This window comes from Chiroxiphia lanceolata, chromosome 7 (genome assembly GCF_009829145.1).
Source record: "Chiroxiphia lanceolata isolate bChiLan1 chromosome 7, bChiLan1.pri, whole genome shotgun sequence".
Taxonomy (NCBI): domain Eukaryota; kingdom Metazoa; phylum Chordata; class Aves; order Passeriformes; family Pipridae; genus Chiroxiphia; species Chiroxiphia lanceolata.
This window is the reverse complement of record NC_045643.1, coordinates 21,102,289-21,123,013: the sequence shown is the minus strand read 5'-3', so window position 1 is coordinate 21,123,013 and position 20,725 is coordinate 21,102,289. Positions and strand designations below refer to the sequence as shown.

Below are 20,725 nucleotides of genomic sequence, written 5' to 3'. Positions count from 1 at the left end.
GAATGATGGTAAATAATGGAATGGTCATGTTCAATGTCAAATTCATGAAAACTATACATTTGAAAGATGAATTTATATTTCAGTATAAAGCACAATTGATATTAAAACAATATTAAGTTTATGCTGTAAAGCTTTCAAGAGTTAAGATTCTTTCAGGAGTGAAGTACATCTGGTTTCCTGCACAGTCCTGCACAACTGACTCACCATTGCTGCCTTCTCCCTTTCTTATCAGGCTCTTTGTTCCTCTGCTTCCATCAGCAGCATGGACTGGTTTCCAATCTGATTCATGGTCAGGATTCTTACTGCAGGGAATCTAACTGCACTTGAGTACAAATACTAAGAGGCTGCCAACTTTTTACTAACCAGCGTAAACTGCTATGCTAAAATCACTCTATCAAAACAATTCCAGCTTTGAGGACTTATAAAAAAAATTTCTATAAAAACATATCTATATTATAGGAATATCAATTTAACCTTTGTCCACGTACTCATTGTTGTTCCAGATTCAGCATAAGAGAAATTTACTTGTATTTCCTTAATAACAACCTAGGCTACCCTACAGTGTACTACAGATCTACCATGGGGGCTGGACTAGACCATCTTCAAAGGTCGCTTCCAAGCCAAACAATTCTATGATTCTATGATTTCCCTGAAGAGAAAAAATAAACTGATGGAAATCAAAAGCATAAAAGCATTTTGGCTTTCTTCCTGAGAAGAGAAAGTGTACTTGGCTGTAGTGCTTAGAAGCATAAAAATTATTAAATTAATTTTAAAAACAAAGGCAACACCATTCCAGTCAGCATTAAGACATAGTAGAATAGTACAATGAGTGCAATAGGGGCAAAGAAGCATATTAAAAGAGAACATGAGAAAAAACAAAAAATGGCTTAGGTTATCAAACAAAAATTTAAAGGGGCTATAAGTGAACTGTTCACAAAAACAGTGAGTAGAAGGAAAGGTGAGACCCTGCAAGGGGAGAAAACCACCTGGCCATTTTCAGATGCCTTGACTAATAGGACGCAACTTGAACTGACGGGGTTTAACAGGCACTGGGGAAACAATTCACATACCTCTCAGTAAAACCACCTTTGACTTGAATGTGGCAAAGGGGTTTTCTACTTGTTCTAAGTACCATAAAGAGATAAAAATAACCACATTCTGTTTGTCCTATTGAATAGAGGATTAAAATAACTGGCAACATTTTAAGTCATGAGCTAGAGGTGGATTCACCAGGTCACAATTGGAAAAGGAGAACTGCCAGTCCTTGATAAGCTTAGCAATTACCATTCTTTTATATACAGAACTACTCTAAGGGAGTACAGCTTCCTTAAACAGCAATAATAGCATATCCTTTGATTTATACTGCAGTTCTCCAGCAATACAACCAACATCCTGTTTTCATCTTAAAGTACAGCTGGGGAGTTTGTCTATGGACTTTATTTATCAGACCCTATAACTGAGTGCCTTGTCATTATAAGAAACAGCACCCTTCAACTTCGCAGTATTTTATCTTCCTAGTTCTTTCCTTATGAAAATTCTTACGTGATACCAACCCAATCTACAGAGCACATGGATGTATACCAAATGCTCTGAAACAATGTTACTTAAGTTTATAAATGTTAACTAAAATAGTAACACATTTCTCCCACCCAGGAAGTCATGTAAAAAAAAACCACCCAAGAAAATTCACAGAAAAAGGAATTTCTTACTTTATGGATTTCAGAGAAAAGGACAAAAATATTGCTCAAATTATCTAAGCTGTAAGATCTCCTAAAGCCTTTAAAACACAAATTCCTAATATCTTACACCATCTCTGTAAAGTTCTCCCTGGATTTACAAGTTTTCCCTGAATATAACAGCAAATCTTTGTAAAATGCCTAAAGGAGCATATGTATAAAACATTTGATTAGAAATCTCCCAGACTATTCTGTGTATTAAATAATTCTGTATCTTGTGTTATCGCAACAGTCAGAATCCTGTCAGAAATACAGTATTTTCCACATTCTTACCCATGAAAGTAACCAGCCAAATAGCTTTTTGAATTATTTATATGCTCATACTCTGTAACCATGCAGTAACTCATGAACATGCCATTCATATGTTGTCACACTTTAGAAATAGAAAGACCAAGAGTGCTTAACTGTTAACCACTGGATTTGTTCAAAACAGTTTTAGAACAAATTGGTGTTTGTTGAATACATTAAATCACTAAAAACGTATAAAATGAGGAAACTTTTGTTAGCTATATCTACAAGATCTCAACATTTTTCATCCATTTATCCTCAAGAAAATGGTAAGCAGCATGTCAGCACAAACTCAGTGAAAACAAAAAGGCAATTAGTAATACCAATATAGGGCAAACTTCTTATGTAGTAACTAATGACCCCAAATCAAGAGCAATAAAGAACCTATGATTTGTCTACACTGGCCAAAAAAGGCCGTGTGGTAGGGGTGAAGAATAGGCAAAATTACACCAACACTGCTACAGCAGAAGAAGCCAAAGTGACAAGGTATGCAGATCAGAACATCACCTAGACCAGAGCTTCTACTCCTGTACTTAGTGGTAGAAGCTAGGTCAGGGACAAGCTGTAGATAGTTCATTTCCTAAAATCTCTCCAAAATTTGTCCTGATTTCCCTGATTTTAACTGCAGTAGATCAGTGCTTTCACAGAATGTTGTCATAAAACTAAAGTTAACATGTGGAAAACCAGAGGAGCCAATCTGGATCAGAACTACATGGGCAGCTATCTACACAGATCATAGAAGCAGAACAAGACACAAACAAGGGAGCATTAAAACTGAAAACTCTGAACTTTTCAGAAGTCCACCTTCACCTTACTGAGTGAAACTATAAGTGAAACTATAAGTGCCAGTAACCCAAAGCCCATCGACGTCTCCTAAGTGCCACTAAGTATGGGTTGGATTTTGAATGCCGTCCAAAGGAGGAAATCCATGGAAAGAACACTGTCTTCTTATCAGAGAAGAGACTCAAATTGTGGGTAATGGGCATCTAGCTGTTCTTCTGACACACATAAAATGACGATGATCAGAATTTTTGAAACTTTTATTACATGGATATAAAGTCACTAACATAATGCTGTCAGCTTAAAGCAGAAAGGCTCTCTTTGGATCCAGAAACTCAAAGGTGACACTTCAAAAACATCCCAAACTACAAGAATATCCTAAGACGAATACAGGAAAAGGAACAAAAGCCTTGTCTAACTTTAAAAAGAGAAAAAGGAATTACCCCAGACTTTCATGATGACCAACAGTTTATCACTGGCTTCTTCTGACTGAAGAAGAAGATATAAAGAAGCTGCAACAAACCCACTCTACCAGTTCAACAGCAGCAGCAAACCTATTCAGTTTAGAACAAGACATGGAAACTTCCTTCTACCTAGATAGGCCATAAGGGAGGTAGAAAGGTATGCAACTGCTGTTAATTATTCAATGACTACCAGAAAGCAATCAGCCAAAAAAAAAAGGCAGAGGAAAGAGGAGGAATGAATCTCCATATCCAATGTCAGATCTCTGAATGAATTGATCTTTCTCATAAAGAGTCACCAAGCCACTTCTTTCTCACTTGTCACTTCAATATTTCAGTGAAAATATTTGTTAATTGAGTGATAAACACAATGGTACATAACATTGGTATAGCTACATCAGTTTGAGGATGTGATTCACCTTTTCTGATGGATTTCATTTTACCATCAGGAGCCAAAAGTATTTTTAATGAGTTGAGCTAAATGACTGAATGTTTACAATTTCAACCAATGCTATGCCATATTTAGCTATGCCTTCTTATCTTTGAAAAAGCATCACATGCTCTTTTACAAACAGACTGGAGATCTTTCTACCATGTTGAGCATTTATTCACATGATACCACAAACTGACTCAGGCAAACACTCAGTGTATGACTGAGATGTGAAATATGATGTGACAGGATGTGGGAATAAGAGTAGATAGAGTTTTCTAGATCTCATTACACTTTTTTAACTATTTTAAAATGAAAGTTAAAACATTATAAAATATTACTTCTAACCTTGGAGCTTTTGATTCCATGTAACAGAAGAACTCTTTATATACGCAACCATTTTTCCTTTACAGGAGTATGTTGTTAGCAAATAAATTGCACACTTTTCAACTAACTAGGGTAGAATTTTGCAATGGTATTTCTATCTTAAGTTGCTAAAGTTCTCCCAGGTGGCTCTGACAAACATTTTTACAAAATAAACAATTCACTGGACACTTCATTTCCTACTGCAGATCTCTACACCATGAGCAGGAAGAGGCAGCATCAGCTTGTCTGAGAATAGACAGATTTCAATCAGGAAACGTGCAGAAATATCCAGTTGTTCTTCTCTAGTGAAGACAGCAAACAGGACAGCAGCCTCTTACGCAGAGGGGCAGAGTGGTGACTGACACTATATAGATCTTTCCACAAGACCACTCAGTCAGGGTGCCAAGTAATTTTACAATTTCCATCTACACTCAACACAAACGAAATACTGCTTGGCATTGTATAGGATGACATATCAGCATTTATGTTATGTGTCATTATTTCCAAACATTCTCAATTATAACATAAAATCTTATTCTGGATTAAGTGCTGGCAAGCAGTCTTAAGAAAAAATAAATCCCATAAACCTGTTAGCTGGCAGGCTTTACATATTGTAACTACAGTATCCAGGAAAATTTTGAGCTAAGTGAAAGTAGGAAGAAAATCTAACAACAGGAGCCTATAAGCGGTATCTTAAAGACCACCACCAGAAAGAAAAAAATAAAAACCTATTGATTTGCTTGAATATTTCTAAAACTATCGTAGTACCAAATCTCCATTTCTTTTTTTAAAATAAACCATTGAATATTTTTAAGGTTTCATTTAACATTTACAATTCATTGTGCTTCTTTCCTCCCTTACTCATTTGAGATTTATGGATAAAGATGCATTAAAGTAGTGTATTTTGGGAGAAAGACTGGAAAGTTTGTAAGAATGTTTGGGCAGTGGAAAAATGAGAACAGTCAAAGATGCTTAGCAATAAGACAGAGATTCCAGCAGTTCAGACAGTGATGTCAGATCTTTATTACTTTTCCAAAATAAGCCGCTTCAGATTCTCTCCTATACCCCTCACAATTGCCAACCAGCTCTGAAGAAATGCTTATGAAATGCTTTGGTTTTCCATATCTTCTACATTTTCACATTGCTTTTCTACAAAAGTGAACAAGCATTGCCTGCCATGTTGAGCATATCTATGGGGGAGGAGGGAATATGTGTCCTTCACTGCAAAAGAACCATCAAAACAAAACACACAAATTACCTAGATTTCAAAATCCTCTGATCCCTGCAGTTATCGTTTGGCAGAAAATCAGACCCTTCTCCCTACCTGTCCAAAAAACCCCAATCAACCATCAAGAAACAAGAGAAGCATTAAGAAGCTAAAGGAATAAAGACACATTTAACCCAGTTTCATCAGTTCATTTCTACAACAAACATCTTGATAGCCTGTCATGCAGACGTCAAATTAAACATATCTAATTCTGAGGAACGACAGCATATAATATATTAATAAAATTACTGCTACCGGTCCAACAAAGTCCTAAGCAAATTCTGATTTAGTTGAAAGAAGAAAAAAAAAAATCCTATTTCATGTCTCTAGCTATCACTGCCTGCCTTAAGACCTCAGCTCCAAATCCTGCAATGTCCAAGGCATTACTCAGCTGTAGATAAGAGAGCAGATAAGATCAACAACTGCAAAGACAGTCAACGACCCTGCTTTAAGTGCCATATGAAAGGGCCTGGGAAACCCTTCTCCCCTTAAACACTCTGGCAAAAATAGACTCCATGCCCATATAAGTACAAGGGAATAAGATGCATTAAGCTTGGTAAAATGTGACATGCAATATTTAAACACAAAGCCACATTTACAAGAAGAATATATAGTTTCAGAGTGACCTTGGGGAGAGCGGGACACACGGGGGAAAAAACCCACACACACACATCAAAAAAAAAAAAAAAAAAAAAAAGCACCTCACACTAGATGGAAGGCCCAAGCTGAAGGCCAAAGCTCCTCTTAAATATGAAGATTTCAAAGAATGCACAAAGCCAGAATCTAAAAAGGTCCAACTGTCATGCTGGGTTGTAACCCCTTGAAGCAAAAACAAAGTACTTTTTTTACTAGTAGCTGTGGACTTATAAACTTACTTGAAGTTTAAGATTCAGCAAAAAGGGACTTTTTCCAAGCAGTGAGTACTTTTAAAACTAAATGAGGTAAATATAGCTCAAGGAGGGTGGAATTAGTGAGGCTGCTTTGTAATGTGGGTGGAAGGAGAGGATCAAAATTGCAGGCAAAGGGAAGTCAGAGACCATGAATCAGAGACCGTTAGAGAATACAGAAAAGTTTATGTCTGGAGACTTCAGAGATTAAACATAAAAAGTAATCATTCTTAAAAAATTCATAAGTTTGGAAACCTAGGGAAAATTTTCAACACACAGTGGTACCTGGTTTCTGAGGAATTAAAGTTTCTGAATTGAAAAATTTAAAAAAAAAAAAAGAATAAAGTCAAAGCCCAGATTTCTGGCATGGGTTGAACTTCTGATTTTACACAAATGCCTGAAAGTCATCAGAAATTCCACTTCTGGAAATTCCACCTACAGCACTATCATCATCAACTAACACACACCTTGTGTGATGACTTACTAACTAAATAAGTGAAAAATCCATCCATTCATGCAAATCATTTCTACTCTCTCAAAGCCAAAATGGTTACATATTTAACTTTGCACAACATTAATTTTTAATGAAAAGGACAAAATGTTTAAATCCACTAGTAAATAAAGATGTACTTCATCTTTGCTTCAAGGGGTTACAATCCAGCATGACAAGTTGTAAACATTTGTTTTCTCAACTTTGTTATTAACAGACATCTTGGCTCCTCTTTTTTTTTTTACTAGATACAGAGACAAAACATTGTTCTTCCCAAGCAGAAAGAGCTTTCAACATTGCTGTCACAAGAACAGTTAAACAACAGCTACCTCAAGAGATTACCTTCTACCTGCAATATTAGGTTCAATTCTTTTGTCGGTCTAGTTTGACAGTACAGAATAACTGATCTGGGCTTTACAAAAGTCAAGAGCAGTACAATGATAAACAAACAACTGGTAAATAACTGAATGAAAAAAAAAAAAAACACCAAAACAAAAAACACAACCCAAATTTGGCACACCATATTCTTCCCTATTGTCCTTCAAATTACCTTGATACCTATGTATAAAAAGTTTCAGGACAATAGTAACACAAAGTTGCCATAGCTACTCTACTGATGGTCCCACATCCTTGACGTTGCTACTTAATTCACTTTATTCGGCAAAGCTTCCAGCAAATCAAACTGGAGGGCATGGAGGGGACATAGACAGACAAAAAAACAAACTAAAGAAGCAAACGAAAAGTAAAACTGAATGAAACATTAAAAAATACAATTCATTTTGTAAAAAGAATAGAAGAAACAGTTCCTCCAGATAACTTCGTCAATAGTAAGTCTGTATTAAAGGGACAGATGAAGATGCTTATGCTCTTCCCATAGCAAAACATTTAACAGTTACCTGCTAAACCTCATGTATAGAGCATCAGTCTTTGGAAGAAAATCCATCTGAAGATCGGACATGAAAGTCAGACACAATATCAAAAGAGAAAATTAATTGTCAATAGGAAACCAAGGCGGCCCATGAAAAAAACAAGACTGTTAAATCAATACATCAATTATTCAGGAATATTAAACTGAAAATTTATTTAATTTTAAAGAAAAATACCTACATTTCTAGTGCTGTTCCTTTGAGATAGAATGGTGTTTTGATTGTTGGGGAGGTGTTTCTTTCTGTGAGAAAAATTCAAGCTCACTACATTTCTTGTTTAACATAGAGCGACCATTTGCATTGTTTGGGGAGGACGAGAGGCTTAACTGTTATTAAATAAGATTGATCTATAGTTTCCAGAACTCTGTTTCTAGAACAGAAATGAAAATGAAAGAAATATGCAGAAATTGTTTTTAAAACACACCTAAGAAAGCACAGCTTGGAAGCTATTTCTTCAATGAGAACCTCCGTAAAACTAAAGCTTCCAACAAAACCAATGCATTCTCACAGGAGAAAGCTTATGCCTAGCTAAAAATACTCATACTCTATTTTCTTTAACTGAAAATAGCAATCCTGACAACCCTAGTCTTGCAGTCGAGTTGACATTAATGCAAACTCTCAAGGGAGACATTTCATAGATTAGGGATCCATCCTTTAACCACCTATTGCACTTTGATCATTTACAACAACCAAAAGGTACAAACAAATGTACATGCCCCTTCTGAACTCGATAGCCTCCTAGAAAATAAAAAACAAATCCAGGAACTCTGAATTCTGTAAGGATTCCCATGGTATTCCACTTCTGCAGAAAAAAGCATTTCTTGAACCATGAAAAAAAATTCACTTTTATCCATCAGTCTATCACCATGGAGATTTTAAGTCAGAACACATCTACTGGAACTCTAGTTAGTAAATATTTAAGTCTACTTTCATGAAGAGTTGTGTTTTTAATTGTGCATCCTTACATCAGGAGAGAATTCAGGTGAAGCGTTGTCATGTTTTTAATTGGTTGTTACAGCTCAGAACAGCAGGGGTGGTTTTCCCCCTTGAACTCTCCATTGTCCTATAGTGCACAGTAAGAGTTTCCTCTTCATTGTGCTAACACTGGGCACAGCCACAGAACTCTACAGGAATCTAGGAGCCAACATCTTGGCTTCTTGTCATCTTCTAATGCCCTGACGTCAGCTCTGAGTTTTAAGGCAGTACATAGTGACAGCAAATACCTACAGTGAACAGCAACTCTTTCTCAAACAGCAGGCAGCTATGTGAACTTAAGTCAGAGTAGCAGGTCAGCTGTTGAGGAAGCAAGTGAGAGCCAGGTGAAAAGAAAATGCACAATCAGATCTGTTTTAACTTGCAAGCATCCATAAAAGAGAACACCTGGCATTCCTTATATCCACTACATTAACAGAGCAACTCGTCATACTGACTTGTTAATTTCTAGGAAAAAGAATAAATATTTAGTTGAGCATGATAACCTTGCTACAACTCCAAGGGCTGGCTGGATAATCTGGCATCTGCTGCTCCCCAGCACACATAAAACTACAACAGTGGCAGAGAGAAACAACAGCAGTCAAGCTAGAAAAACTTGCATGCTTAGAATTTTTTTTCCAAGCTACAGTTAAGATAGTCAGAAGCAGTACTGGACTTCATGAGACCTATTTATACATTGCCAGATTACAGTAAAAAAAACACTTATTTGAGACTTTAAATATTCTGAGTGAATTATTTTATCTGTCAGATGGCAAGAGTCCCGTTAAGACCTTCAGTTTCCTCTGGAACCTAAGCTTTTGGTCCCCTGCAATGAACTCCTTTCTTATTCCACCCAACACAGATGTGCCCACTCAAAATAAACAGCGATCTTCAGGTTTACATAAACACTGTGACCTCATTTAAAGTACACAAAACAAAACTAAAAAAAAAAAAAAAAAAAAAAGAAAGAAAAGAAGCTACCCTAAGATGACACCTAAAAAAACCCACCTTCCAGTCTCAAGCACCTTTTCCCCTCAAATGCTTTAATATCTCATGATCTAGCTCTCGCTTTTCTTTTTTCACAGGATACCATCACACTTGGACAAAGCTTTGCAATAACTCTGCTGATTTCTCTATTTGTGTATTACGCTTCCACATATTTTTTCACCCTAGTATCCACATTCCTCAACCCTCTAATATTTTCTTGATATCATTCCCACAGCAACACACTCCAACAGCGAATATTAGCACTAACTACTCCATAGGCACCCAGCTATGACTTCAGACTTGACTAAGTTCCAGTAATCAAACCAGCGTTTAAACACAACATTCAGTTCATGGCACCAGTGTCATGCAACTATTTGATGTTGCCTTTATTAAGGTAGATGCATTAAAAAGAGCAACATAATCACCTCAAGAAGTGTACACTCGGAACTCAGTTGGTAAATTGGCCCCTGGAATGATTAGTATTCAAGTGGCTCCTGATGGGCATCCACCCACCAAGGAGCTAACTCCCTGCTTCAAACATCCAGCAATCTCTATGGTCACAAATTCTCAGAATTCTTTCCATTTTGTTATTGCTCCATTAGTTGTTCTTCATCAAGGTCATGGGGGTAAAAAGAACATACTATTATCTTTAAGACCTCAGTCTAGGAGATGAAGCTCATCTGAGATGGAACTACTTGTTAAGCCCATGATAGCCTAACCCATGTAGCACTACCATTTAGTAGCATAAGTACAAAAGGTCTTGCTTTTATTGATAAAAGTTTATACAAGAGTACAGCATACAGAGCACTAGCAACAGATAATTCATTGCAAGAGAAAAATGTAGTTTCAGTCCTGACTTAAATTTCACTAAACTGAGCAAATTCAGACACACACCCAACCCCAGTCTGCTGCTGTGGCTTGGCCACAGAATGCTTGGTTTGAAGCTATTGCTATACCTTCTGTCTCTCCCCACACTCCACAACAGGGAGGACTTTCATTTATACTTGAATAAACCTGTGGCTATGTTGTGAACTAACTCAACCAAATAAAAGGAAGAGAGCTCAAATCAGTATTTCAACCTTGATGCCAGACACTTGCCAACACTTCACCACAGCTGATGTCTCCAGAGACTGAAATTATTTGATAAAAACTCAACAATTTGCAAGTGAGAGAAAAGGTAAATTTCTTGTTCTTCCTGAAAACATCTCTCATTTCCTGAGACAGACCTGGAAACCATGGGAAAAAAGATTTCTCTCCTGTTCTCCTTACTAATTTCTTCAAATACATTCACTAGGCCAAGCAACAGTGAATGGGAGCATGAAGACACACACGAGGAGTGTTTCTGGCAGAAAGCAAACCAAAGCTCTTTGGCTCTGCCCCCTCCTCCATACAACCACGTCTATCTTCAGCCCCTGGAGAGCAGCTCTATCTGCTAAGCATGTTTTCCTTATTCTCGCAATGAAAATGACAAAACAAAGAGAGTTTGCCGGGCTAAAGCAGGTCCGAAGCTGTTATTTTGTAAGTAAGACTACAGCTTTAAATATGACTTAAGGGAACAAATGAAATAATGTGAAATTCTCAGAAACTGATTACAATTGAATTAAAGGTGGATCTCAATGTGCATTCTAATATTTCAAAGGATATCAATCTTCTGTTTACCTAAATCCACACTTGCTCCAATATTTTAATGGGCTATTAAGCTATAACACAGTTCTTCATGGTAAAATCCTGTGTCAACTACTGACATCTACTTGTAATGTAAAAATTTATTTACTCCAGGGTATAGAATATCCAGCAACAGCAGGAAAATTGTGTTCAAAAGGTGGGAAACCAACTACAGCCACTTTTTTTATTTGCAAGTATGAAATCACACATTTTCCTATCATCCCATAACACAGACAACACATAAAGCCAATTCAACTCTGTAATGAACAGCAGCAGACTGTGTCAACTGGCCTGGCAGGAGCACACTGTCATGAGTGCTACTCAGGGTAAGATAGATGAGCTATAAAAATGCCTTAAAAGTAGGTCCAGCCAAGTTTCTTCTGCTAAAAGAAGAAACTATGTGTCATTACCAGCCAGTAACTAGGCACACCTCCTATTCATCATATTCCAAAAAATTCCAGCCAGTTGCTGGGCACACTTTCTATTCACCATTTAAAAAAAAAAAAACAAACAAAAAAACAGCAGAAGCTGTTTTTTTAAAAATTTTTCCTGTTTCCCGTGAAGGTACAGTGAGAATAACAAGGCCGTGTTTTTCACCAAATTCAGACAAATATTTTTATCCACAACCAGTTTTAATAAAAAATTTTTCAATAGGATAGTCTAATCCTGTACTTAAAAAAAAAAAGTCTTCCAAGATATGACAGGATCCTTTCCCAAAGCTTATTCCCATAGATCTGATAACAAAGTTCTATATTGAAGAGCCACCAATAATTAAGTTATGTAGGAGTTTCAAGACTAAACAAACATCAGTGCTTGAAAACTAACAAAACACTTTAAAGGCCTCTAGCCTTCTAAGCAGTGAGCATAAATAAATTTTCTAAGCTGTGAAGAGTTAGCAGTAATTACTCCACAGAACTTCAAATAGTGATTTAAGAACACATTGACTGGTAAATAGTTTTCAGCTGCAGATTATCAACACTTTCAACCTGGCTAGACAATTTAAGAAGATTTATAATGCAGTATATCACATCATTTGGTAATACATTTAAAGAAAATTGCTATTTCAACTGAAATTCTTCCCAGATTGGACAATTTTTCCTATCGTCTCAGAGAACAACATAACAGCTTACTATTCAAAAATGTATCCATGGACCATTTTCACTAAAACTGGGAGTTGCCATTTTTGGTATAACCAAATTTTTTTCCTCAAATCCAGAGTTTTGATGAGCAAATGAGACCATTTCCAGGAAATAATTAAGACTGCCAATAAAGAACTCTTGTAATAAGAAAGGCATAGTAACTTGATTTTCTAAGTACCAAATTAAATGGGAAGAGCTGATAAAAGGCCTGAAAATACACCTGCAGGGCTAACACAATGAGCATTGCTGTTAGCTACATGTTTCTCACAACTGAGATGTGGATGCTGACAGATGCTTGAAGTCACATAAAGGGAACAGACTACTTTTCCTGACTCAGATGTCAAGCAGCAGCCAAAATTCACTATACCCAACAGCATTATGGCAGGCAACAGGCCTAGTGAAACTGTCAGAACAGCTAAAGTTTTAGTTGTGTCTTTTTGCTTGTGTCTTTTTCATGTTTCTGCCCACACGTAAAACTGAGGACCTTCAAGACATACTGTTTTAGCCCCTTCCTAATCTGGAATCAAGCCCTATTATCCTACACTCAGTCCTTCCAATTGTGCTTACATACCCAGAGTCTTAAAAATGCAGTGATTATCTATAAAGTTCATTTCTCAATGGCTACATATAAATATGGAATGGTGACAAGGCCTTAAGTGAATAAGTACCCCTCCCTTTTTGAGTCTTCTATATTCACTACAGCCATGACTTCAAACTGATTTGGTTGCTGCTGCAAATACTAAATTGCCATCATTTGCATCCGTTTATCCTATAGACACTTGGTCAGAAAACCAAGTAATTCATTTTTGCATATAGTATGGAAGCTTTAAGAAAGTCTTTATATTAAAAAATACACTCACCATGTATTTTGTCTCTTCTATTTACAGATAACTCCAGCAGTCTTGCCAGTAGTTCGATTCACTCAAATTCCTACTGAAGTTATTGAGCAAATTAATTTTCTTCAAACGTATCTGACTACTTAAGGAGAAATTATCCTCCTCCTGATCTATAACTGTGGTAGTTTTACTTAAGATTTAAAAAATATATTCTTTAAAGTTACATTTTCTGACACATTATAAGTAAATGTTCAGAGAGGCCTAATATTTAGAAAGAAACAAACCAGCCCTTTTACTAATCCCAACAGATGCCGCTTATTTATTTTCCTTACCCCCCCAGCGTGGGAAGTTACCAGAGCACCGAGGAGGGCCCAGCGCTGCCACGCCGCCGCCACTCTCACCCGGAGAGCTAGAAGCTGACTTCGCACACCTAAGGATGCTCCGGCAAGTGTTGACCCGAGGATATTTCCCCGGCAGAGCCGCGCACCTAGCGGGTTCCGCGCTGGCAGCGCTGCAGCCCGGCACAGGCACCGGGACGGCGATGCTCGTCCCTCGCCCGCCACTGCTCGGCCGGGCACCGCCGAGGAGGGCGCCGGCGGCCCTGCGGGGTAGTCCCGCAGCCCCGGCCGGGGGAGCAGCCCGCGCTCAGCCCGGAGAACCGGCCGAGATGCCGTCGAGGCTCCGGACGCGGCGCTCCGCCCGCTCCCGCGGCCGTTCAACGGTCGCGCCGCTCCATCTGGCCCCGCTGCGAGCCCGCCCGGGGCTCCCGCCTCGCCCCCGCCGCAGGAGCCCCGGGCAGGGGCACAGCTCACCCACCCCCCGGCGCTGGGGAGCCGCCTCTCGCCCCTGGCTGCTTCCCAAACACGCACCTACGGCCGTCCGGCACCGCACCGGCCTCCCAGACCCGAGCTGCCCCCTCGCTCTCACCTCACCCAGCCCCGCGCACGGCCGCGCCTTCCCGCCCGCTACCCCTCCGGAGCCGGGGCTCCCGCCCGGGCCGTGAGCTGCGCTTACCCGGAGGGCGGCGGGGCGGCTGCGGGCCGAGCGCGGGCGTCCATGCCAGCGGCCGAGGGAGGGCAGGGCGGACGCAACCCGGGGACCCGCCCGCACGGCGCCCCGGCTCCCCGCCTCACCTGCTCGGGGCGGGCTGGCGAGGGCGGCCCCGCTGCGCTGCCCCCGGCGCCGCCTCGCCCCCGAGCGCGGGCATTGCCCGCTGTTTACAGCGCGGACACGGGGCGCCTTCCCGGGGCGGCGGCCGCGCTCAGGGCTCCGCCAGGCTTCTGCGGCTCACGGAACCACACCTTGGGCGGAGGGGAAAAAACACACACACACACAGAAAAAAAAGAAAGAAAGAAAAAAAAAAACTTCGCGGCGAGAAATTTGAAACGCGGAACCTTCCCCGCTCCGGCACGCGCGAAGACACAGAGATTCCCTGTTCCCGTCCCAGCGCCTCCCTCCCGCCCCCGCACACCCGGCTGTCCCTCCGAGGGCGGTCGGGCCGGGGACTCCGCTCGGCCCCGGCCCCGGGCTGTCAGCGGCCAGCGGGGGCAGGGCCGCTTCTCTCGGCTGGAAAATTCCTCTCCCCGAGCGAAGCGTCCCGGCGGCTGCCTCGGGTTCAGCTCTTTCCCATTCCAGCCACCAGGGCGCAAGGCGAAATCCCCACAGGTGGGGAGAGCCGAGAGCGGAGCCCGCGGTGGGGACTGTCCTGCCCGGCCACCCGGGCTGTGCCACCCTGTGCCACTGACGAGGGCGCCCGGGACTCGGCTGAGCCGCGACCTACCCGTGTCACGGGTGATGAGCTACCGGTATTAGGAGCGGTTTCAGCCTGATCTTCACTTTGCTCGTTGAGCATGACAGCACCCAGGCTTTTCTATGCAATATCTAGTGAGCAGATCTGGCTGTTACGTGCTGCTTACCTGTGTCAGCACAGACTGCCTTTCCTGCTGTGCACTGGGACCAGGAGATGATATTGCACAGTAAATACAACTCTTTATGCAGGTAATATTTTGGCCAGTGCTTAATAGAAGTTGAAAAACAGTCAACGCAAAGCATTTATACCTTTGGTTTTTTCTCCATAGGGAAGAAATACAAAGTTGCATTCTAGTATAAATGTCCTTTTTCTGACTATTTCTAAGATTATATATCTTGAAAAAAAATAATAAAATTGACCAACTGATTTTAACATTCATAATATTCGATGTTAATATTAATAATATCTACTATAGTACTGTATATAGCACAGTACAGATATTGCACTTTAATAACATTTTACTTCTCCCTGTATGCCCTTCTGATTTGTACTGTGCTTCTTCAAAAAATATTTTTGTCTGCTTTTATTTTTTGCTTCTTCAATGGAGACTAAACCTGAAGTCACCTGTTTTGACAGACCCTAGAAGTTGTTCACACCCTGAATAACCACATCCCATTATCAGGCACGCCCCTTTAATCTGTGTATGTTTCTTAAACCAAAAAATTAATCACTGGTGAGTCAGATGGGATTTCCATGGTCCAGTTTTCAGAGAGACAGTGTTCAACAAATTGATCAACTAAGAACAATCTCACTGAAGACCTTATGTAAGTTTTGGATCCGTTTTCTCTTTTGACAGTCCACTTTCTTTTCTCGTGGTCCTCAAACTGTTTGGCCCTTTCCTAGGTTAGGATGAAGGTTGACAAATTCTTTTGTATGTTGACTGTTTCTGCAGTCAGGATACAGTAACTTTCTGCATTCAGTTTGTAGCCTCAGTTTAAGTACAAAAGAACTTCGCGTTTCTAACCAGCTACTTTTTGGGCAAAACCATTACATGACAATATCTTCTAAATGGTAAGGAAACTCACAGGTTGCCAAGTGTGAGATGATTCAACACTATAGTGCTGTTTTGACTGAACTGAAGACTCTCATAGGTGATTCTGTATTAGTTAGAATAATGACATACATAGGTGTCATGTCATCCCTTCTAATAACCTTTGCTGCACCACCAGCAGATAAGGAATGGTTGTAGCAATCCCTTTGCAATCCCATTTGAAAACCAATATATCCTGTAGTCTAATTGTTTTGGCAAGTACTAACGCCACAAAGATTGCAATCTATAGAATAGCTCACATGGGCTAAAAATAGAAATTTGGCAATGCCAGGCAGAAAAGTGACATCAGAGGAATAACCTAAAAAAAAATTACTAGTGGTAACAATTTCCAATACAGCCTGGGGGATTATCTTAAAAAGCAGTTCACTGAATAATGGCGATCTCACTTTAAGAGGGGAGAGGTTATGCTTATTTTCTTACATTACCACATCTCTTACTCTTATCTTGGTTTTAACTAAACACATCTGAAACCCTGATCACTAGCAACATTGTAGGCTCTAAACTTAAGTGCCTGCAGGCCATGTTCTGAAGTGACAGTATTATGGTAACTAGGCTTAAAATAGTTGGGTTTATGAGATACTAGAGATACCATTTGTCTTAGTTTTAAGAAACAGATTCTGAACTCCTATGGTATTTTGTTTCTTTATCAATAGAAAGTGAGTTCTGTGTTTGAGTTTCAAAAGATATTGATGGAGACAAATTTTCTTTTTTTAATTTTTCTATTTTCATAAAGTTTCCAACTTAGCCCTGACCTCAAGACATTTTTCATATAAAACAAACATAACTCTCAGACACAATAAAAAGAGGACTGTATTAGAGAATACCAAGTAGGATATTAACACACATATTCATTGTCTCTCCTACTGAACAGTCAAAGAAAAAAAACCCACAACAAAACATTTAAAGTTCTCTAGATTTTCCAAGGTAATCCATGAAGATATCATTAACAATTATTGAAGTGGCAGGTTATTAATTGCGCCATTGCAATAATGTCACTTTTTTGTCGATGGGTTGAGGTAAAACAATCTTTTATCTGGAGGCATTAATCCATGTGACAAGTCACCACCCACTGCACTCTCTGAATGTACTTGGTGCCATTGTATATTTAGTATAAATGTTTGCAGATTAATACCGAGTTCTGATTACTGTTAGCATAACCTTCAAGTTATGCATGTCATGAGAACTGTTAATTGCAATTGCTATTTGAAGACGAACTTTTTTCTTCAGCACAGACATGAAGTTCCAGGCAGCTTACTAACTACTGGATTTTCATATAACTTAACATACTAAAAAGAAAGTCCTGCCTGTTCTGAAAAAGCATCAGTATCCCATGGCATTTTTCATAACAGTCAGGAGTTGTCCTAGAATGCTTTAGTGCTGGTGGTTGCTCTCCTCTGTTCAAGAGGTTGCCAGAAATCTGGATACAAATATTTTTGAATAAAAGGTGCTGTAGAAATGTAATAGACAAGATCTTTTTAAATTTCTTAATATATAACAGGTTATTAGTGTCATTTTGTGATTTAAAGATGTAACCAGAATGTACTCCTAATGTACTCTGGAAATCATACTGTGTCACACAGAAATTGTTTTGAATAATATTGTGCAAAATAGGTGTGAAATAGAATATGGAATTGAAAGGTAATTTTTGTTAAATTAATTTTTTGATGCATAATTCAAATATATTAGAAAGCTGAGCTGTTTTATTCTGCCAGTATAACAAACATGATAAAAATCAGGGTTTTACCCTTGTAGTATAAAGATAAAACAAGGAATTATTACATGCTCCTTCCTTTTCTTTAATGAAAACTAAATCTGTATGTAATTTTTTTCTACAAGAGCGAGCAATCAGCTTACATCACATCCTGTTCAACAGTTACCTTTTTTGTGTTTGCATTCCAGAATGTGGGTTAGGTTTTGGGAAGCATGCACACACATGTATATAGCTACTGAAAGTATTGCTGTAGGCACAAGGACAGGTTTTTGTGCCCATTTAAACTGTGCGCTTAATTGAAGAACATTGTCCCCCCCGTACTCGGCACTTGTGAGGCTGCATCTTGAATCTTGTGTTCAGTTCTGGGTCCCTCACTACAAGTCAGACATTGAGGCGCTGGAGTGCGTCCAGAGAATGGCAACAGAGCTGGGGAAGGGTCTGGAGCACTAGTCTTATGAACAGCAGCTGAAGGAACTGGGTGTGTTTACCCTGGAGAAAAGGAGGCTCAGGGGGACCTTACTGCTGTCTACAACTGTCTAACATTACAGCCAGGTGGGAGGCGGCCTCTTCTCCCAAATAACAAGTGACAGGACAAGAGGAAATGGCCTCAAATTTTGTCAAGGGAGGTTCAGGTTGGATATTGGGGAAAATTGCTTCACAGAAAGAGTCAGGAATTGGAACAGGCTGCCCAAGGAAGTGGTGTAGAGTCACCTTCCCTGAAGGTATTTAAAACCTTTAGATGTGGCACTTGGGGACATGGTTTAGTGGTGGATTTGGCAGTGTCAGGTTAATGGTTGGGCTTGGTGATCTTTGAGGTCTTTTCCAACCTAAACACTTCTATGATTCTGTGATCTCATCTGTAACTACACAAGAGGAGTAGTAAGCATTTTGTTAACACCTTTCTTCTAAAGAGCGGGGGGAACATCTTTAATTAGTAAAACGTTACCATCAAAGAGAAGTTAAAAATACAATTTCTATTTCTCATGTTAAATAACCTCAGTGCCTGGACATTACACAATTTGCTAAAATCATGTCTAGTTAGCAACACAATTGGAATAGCACTAATTTATGTCACTACTATTTGTATATAAAAAGAATTATTTCTCTCATCCCACAAAAGGAAAAAGTAGAAAATATATCAAGTTAGAGCTGTCCTATCTGTGTGACCCAAACTAATATTAAAATTACCCTACAGGTGGGTTTGTACAGGTATACAGTGCTTTGCAATGGAGTCCAATTACAGTAATTAAAGCGCCACAGATGCCCACAAATTCCACTAATCTAAATACTGTTACACAGACAGTCCTATTTAGTCCTTATGTTTAATGCTATTTTTAAATAATTTATACATAGGTCATATCTGTGCTGGCCATCTACACAAAGACAGGCTTCACCCTGAGAAGTAGATGGATCATGTTGTTCTAAATTGTAAGTAATGGAGTTGTCTGTTTAACGCTTTGGCCTGATAGTTGAAGTACAAATAAGTCTACAAAAAGGTACGCCATATACTGTCAGATACAGGACTAAGTAATTTTTGCCTTTCATATAGGGTTTCCCAATAGTCAGTACTACACAGAAAACTGTCCCAAATATTTTTTGCTCCCAGTGTGTATATTACAGGCACTTACTTTCTCAGAGATACATTGTCCTTTTAGGTCATATTTAAGACCAGCATGATGATACCATGATGCATTCCCATTACTACCATTATGTTTTCACTCTGCTAGTATTTTATTTTTGCCTTCGGATCATCAAAGCAAATGTTTCACCACTTATGTGTCATGATTTCTAAGTTATTTTGTTTGTTGAGCAGTATTTTGGGGATGGATTAAACAACAATTAGTGAGTTTCACAATTCATGTGGAATAACTTTGTACTCGAGTTATATTAGAAAGTTTCAGACAATGCTGAGTAGTGAGTGATTTAAGATATAGAATCACATATGCTGTGAAGTGTCCTACTGCAATGCTAATTTTAAAAACAGCTTTGTCTAAAGCTTTCAAATCATGTTAATCACAGTAGTTGCAATGAAGGACAGATATTAATGAATTTAAATGTTAGTCTTAGCTAGAGTTTAGAAGAAACTACAAGTTCACTTAATTGCTACCATGCACTAAATTTCCAGAGTGTACATATGAATGTACATATATAACTATGAAAGTATGCTGTGCAAAAATCCTCAACACTAAAGTCTGTAAACTCTAAACAGTAAAAAATATTTCTGAAGAAAATCACCTCCAGGAAAAATACATTCATAGTATCTGTTCAATTGATTAGTAATGCATTAGCTATAGCTTATTGTATCATATATCATCTCACTACAAGAAACATAATCTCCTTTTTCTAGTAGAAAAATACTCTTAGATCCAAAAGAGATTTGGGAATTTCTTAAACAGAGATACAGAAAATGTAGCAATAGCTAAGCTAAAGGAGTTATCTTAGGTCCTGAAATCTATATTGCTGTGGTTGTACTGTGCCATGAAAACAAGATGTATTAGCCAAGGAGAAGCCTTATGCTGCACAAGTATGTATCTCTTGGTACTCAGCCAGCTCGTTCAGAACTAGCCTGGGTAACTTTACAGGGCTAACGCTCTCTGGACATCCTTGGAGGTGCTACATACATTTAGTGAAATCTAGTGACACATATGAAGCTGCTTTTGAAGCATGGAGAGGGAGTTAAACACTTAACTTGTACTTTATGAACTGTGTGCTTTGATTAGACAACTGAATAAATGGGGAGATGAGAGGGAAGAGATGCTCCTCCTCTGCAGTGCTAACAGGAAAGAGAAGCTGTTCTATGTGCAGCATGCTTATTCAGGTGTGCTTTGGGGACCTTCTGCTGGAATGGGCCCAACAACTGAGCTCCAAAGGGAAGTATTTATCATGTCTATTTTAAACACAAGATGGTACTGAGACATTCAGC

General features: G+C 39.2%; 1 protein-coding gene across 2 annotated transcripts in view; it reads right to left on the bottom strand.

The window, feature by feature from the left end:
• Nucleotides 1-14,307, bottom strand: part of COBLL1 (cordon-bleu WH2 repeat protein like 1) — a 76,904-nt gene extending 62,597 nt beyond the window's left edge. For both annotated transcript variants that reach the window (XM_032693218.1, XM_032693219.1), the window contains exon 1: nucleotides 14,245-14,307. In XM_032693218.1, the coding sequence (XP_032549109.1) occupies nucleotides 14,245-14,288 (44 nt within the window). In that variant the 5' untranslated portion in view covers nucleotides 14,289-14,307. The remainder of the gene's footprint in view (nucleotides 1-14,244) is intronic.
• Nucleotides 14,308-20,725: the final 6,418 nt, after the last annotated feature.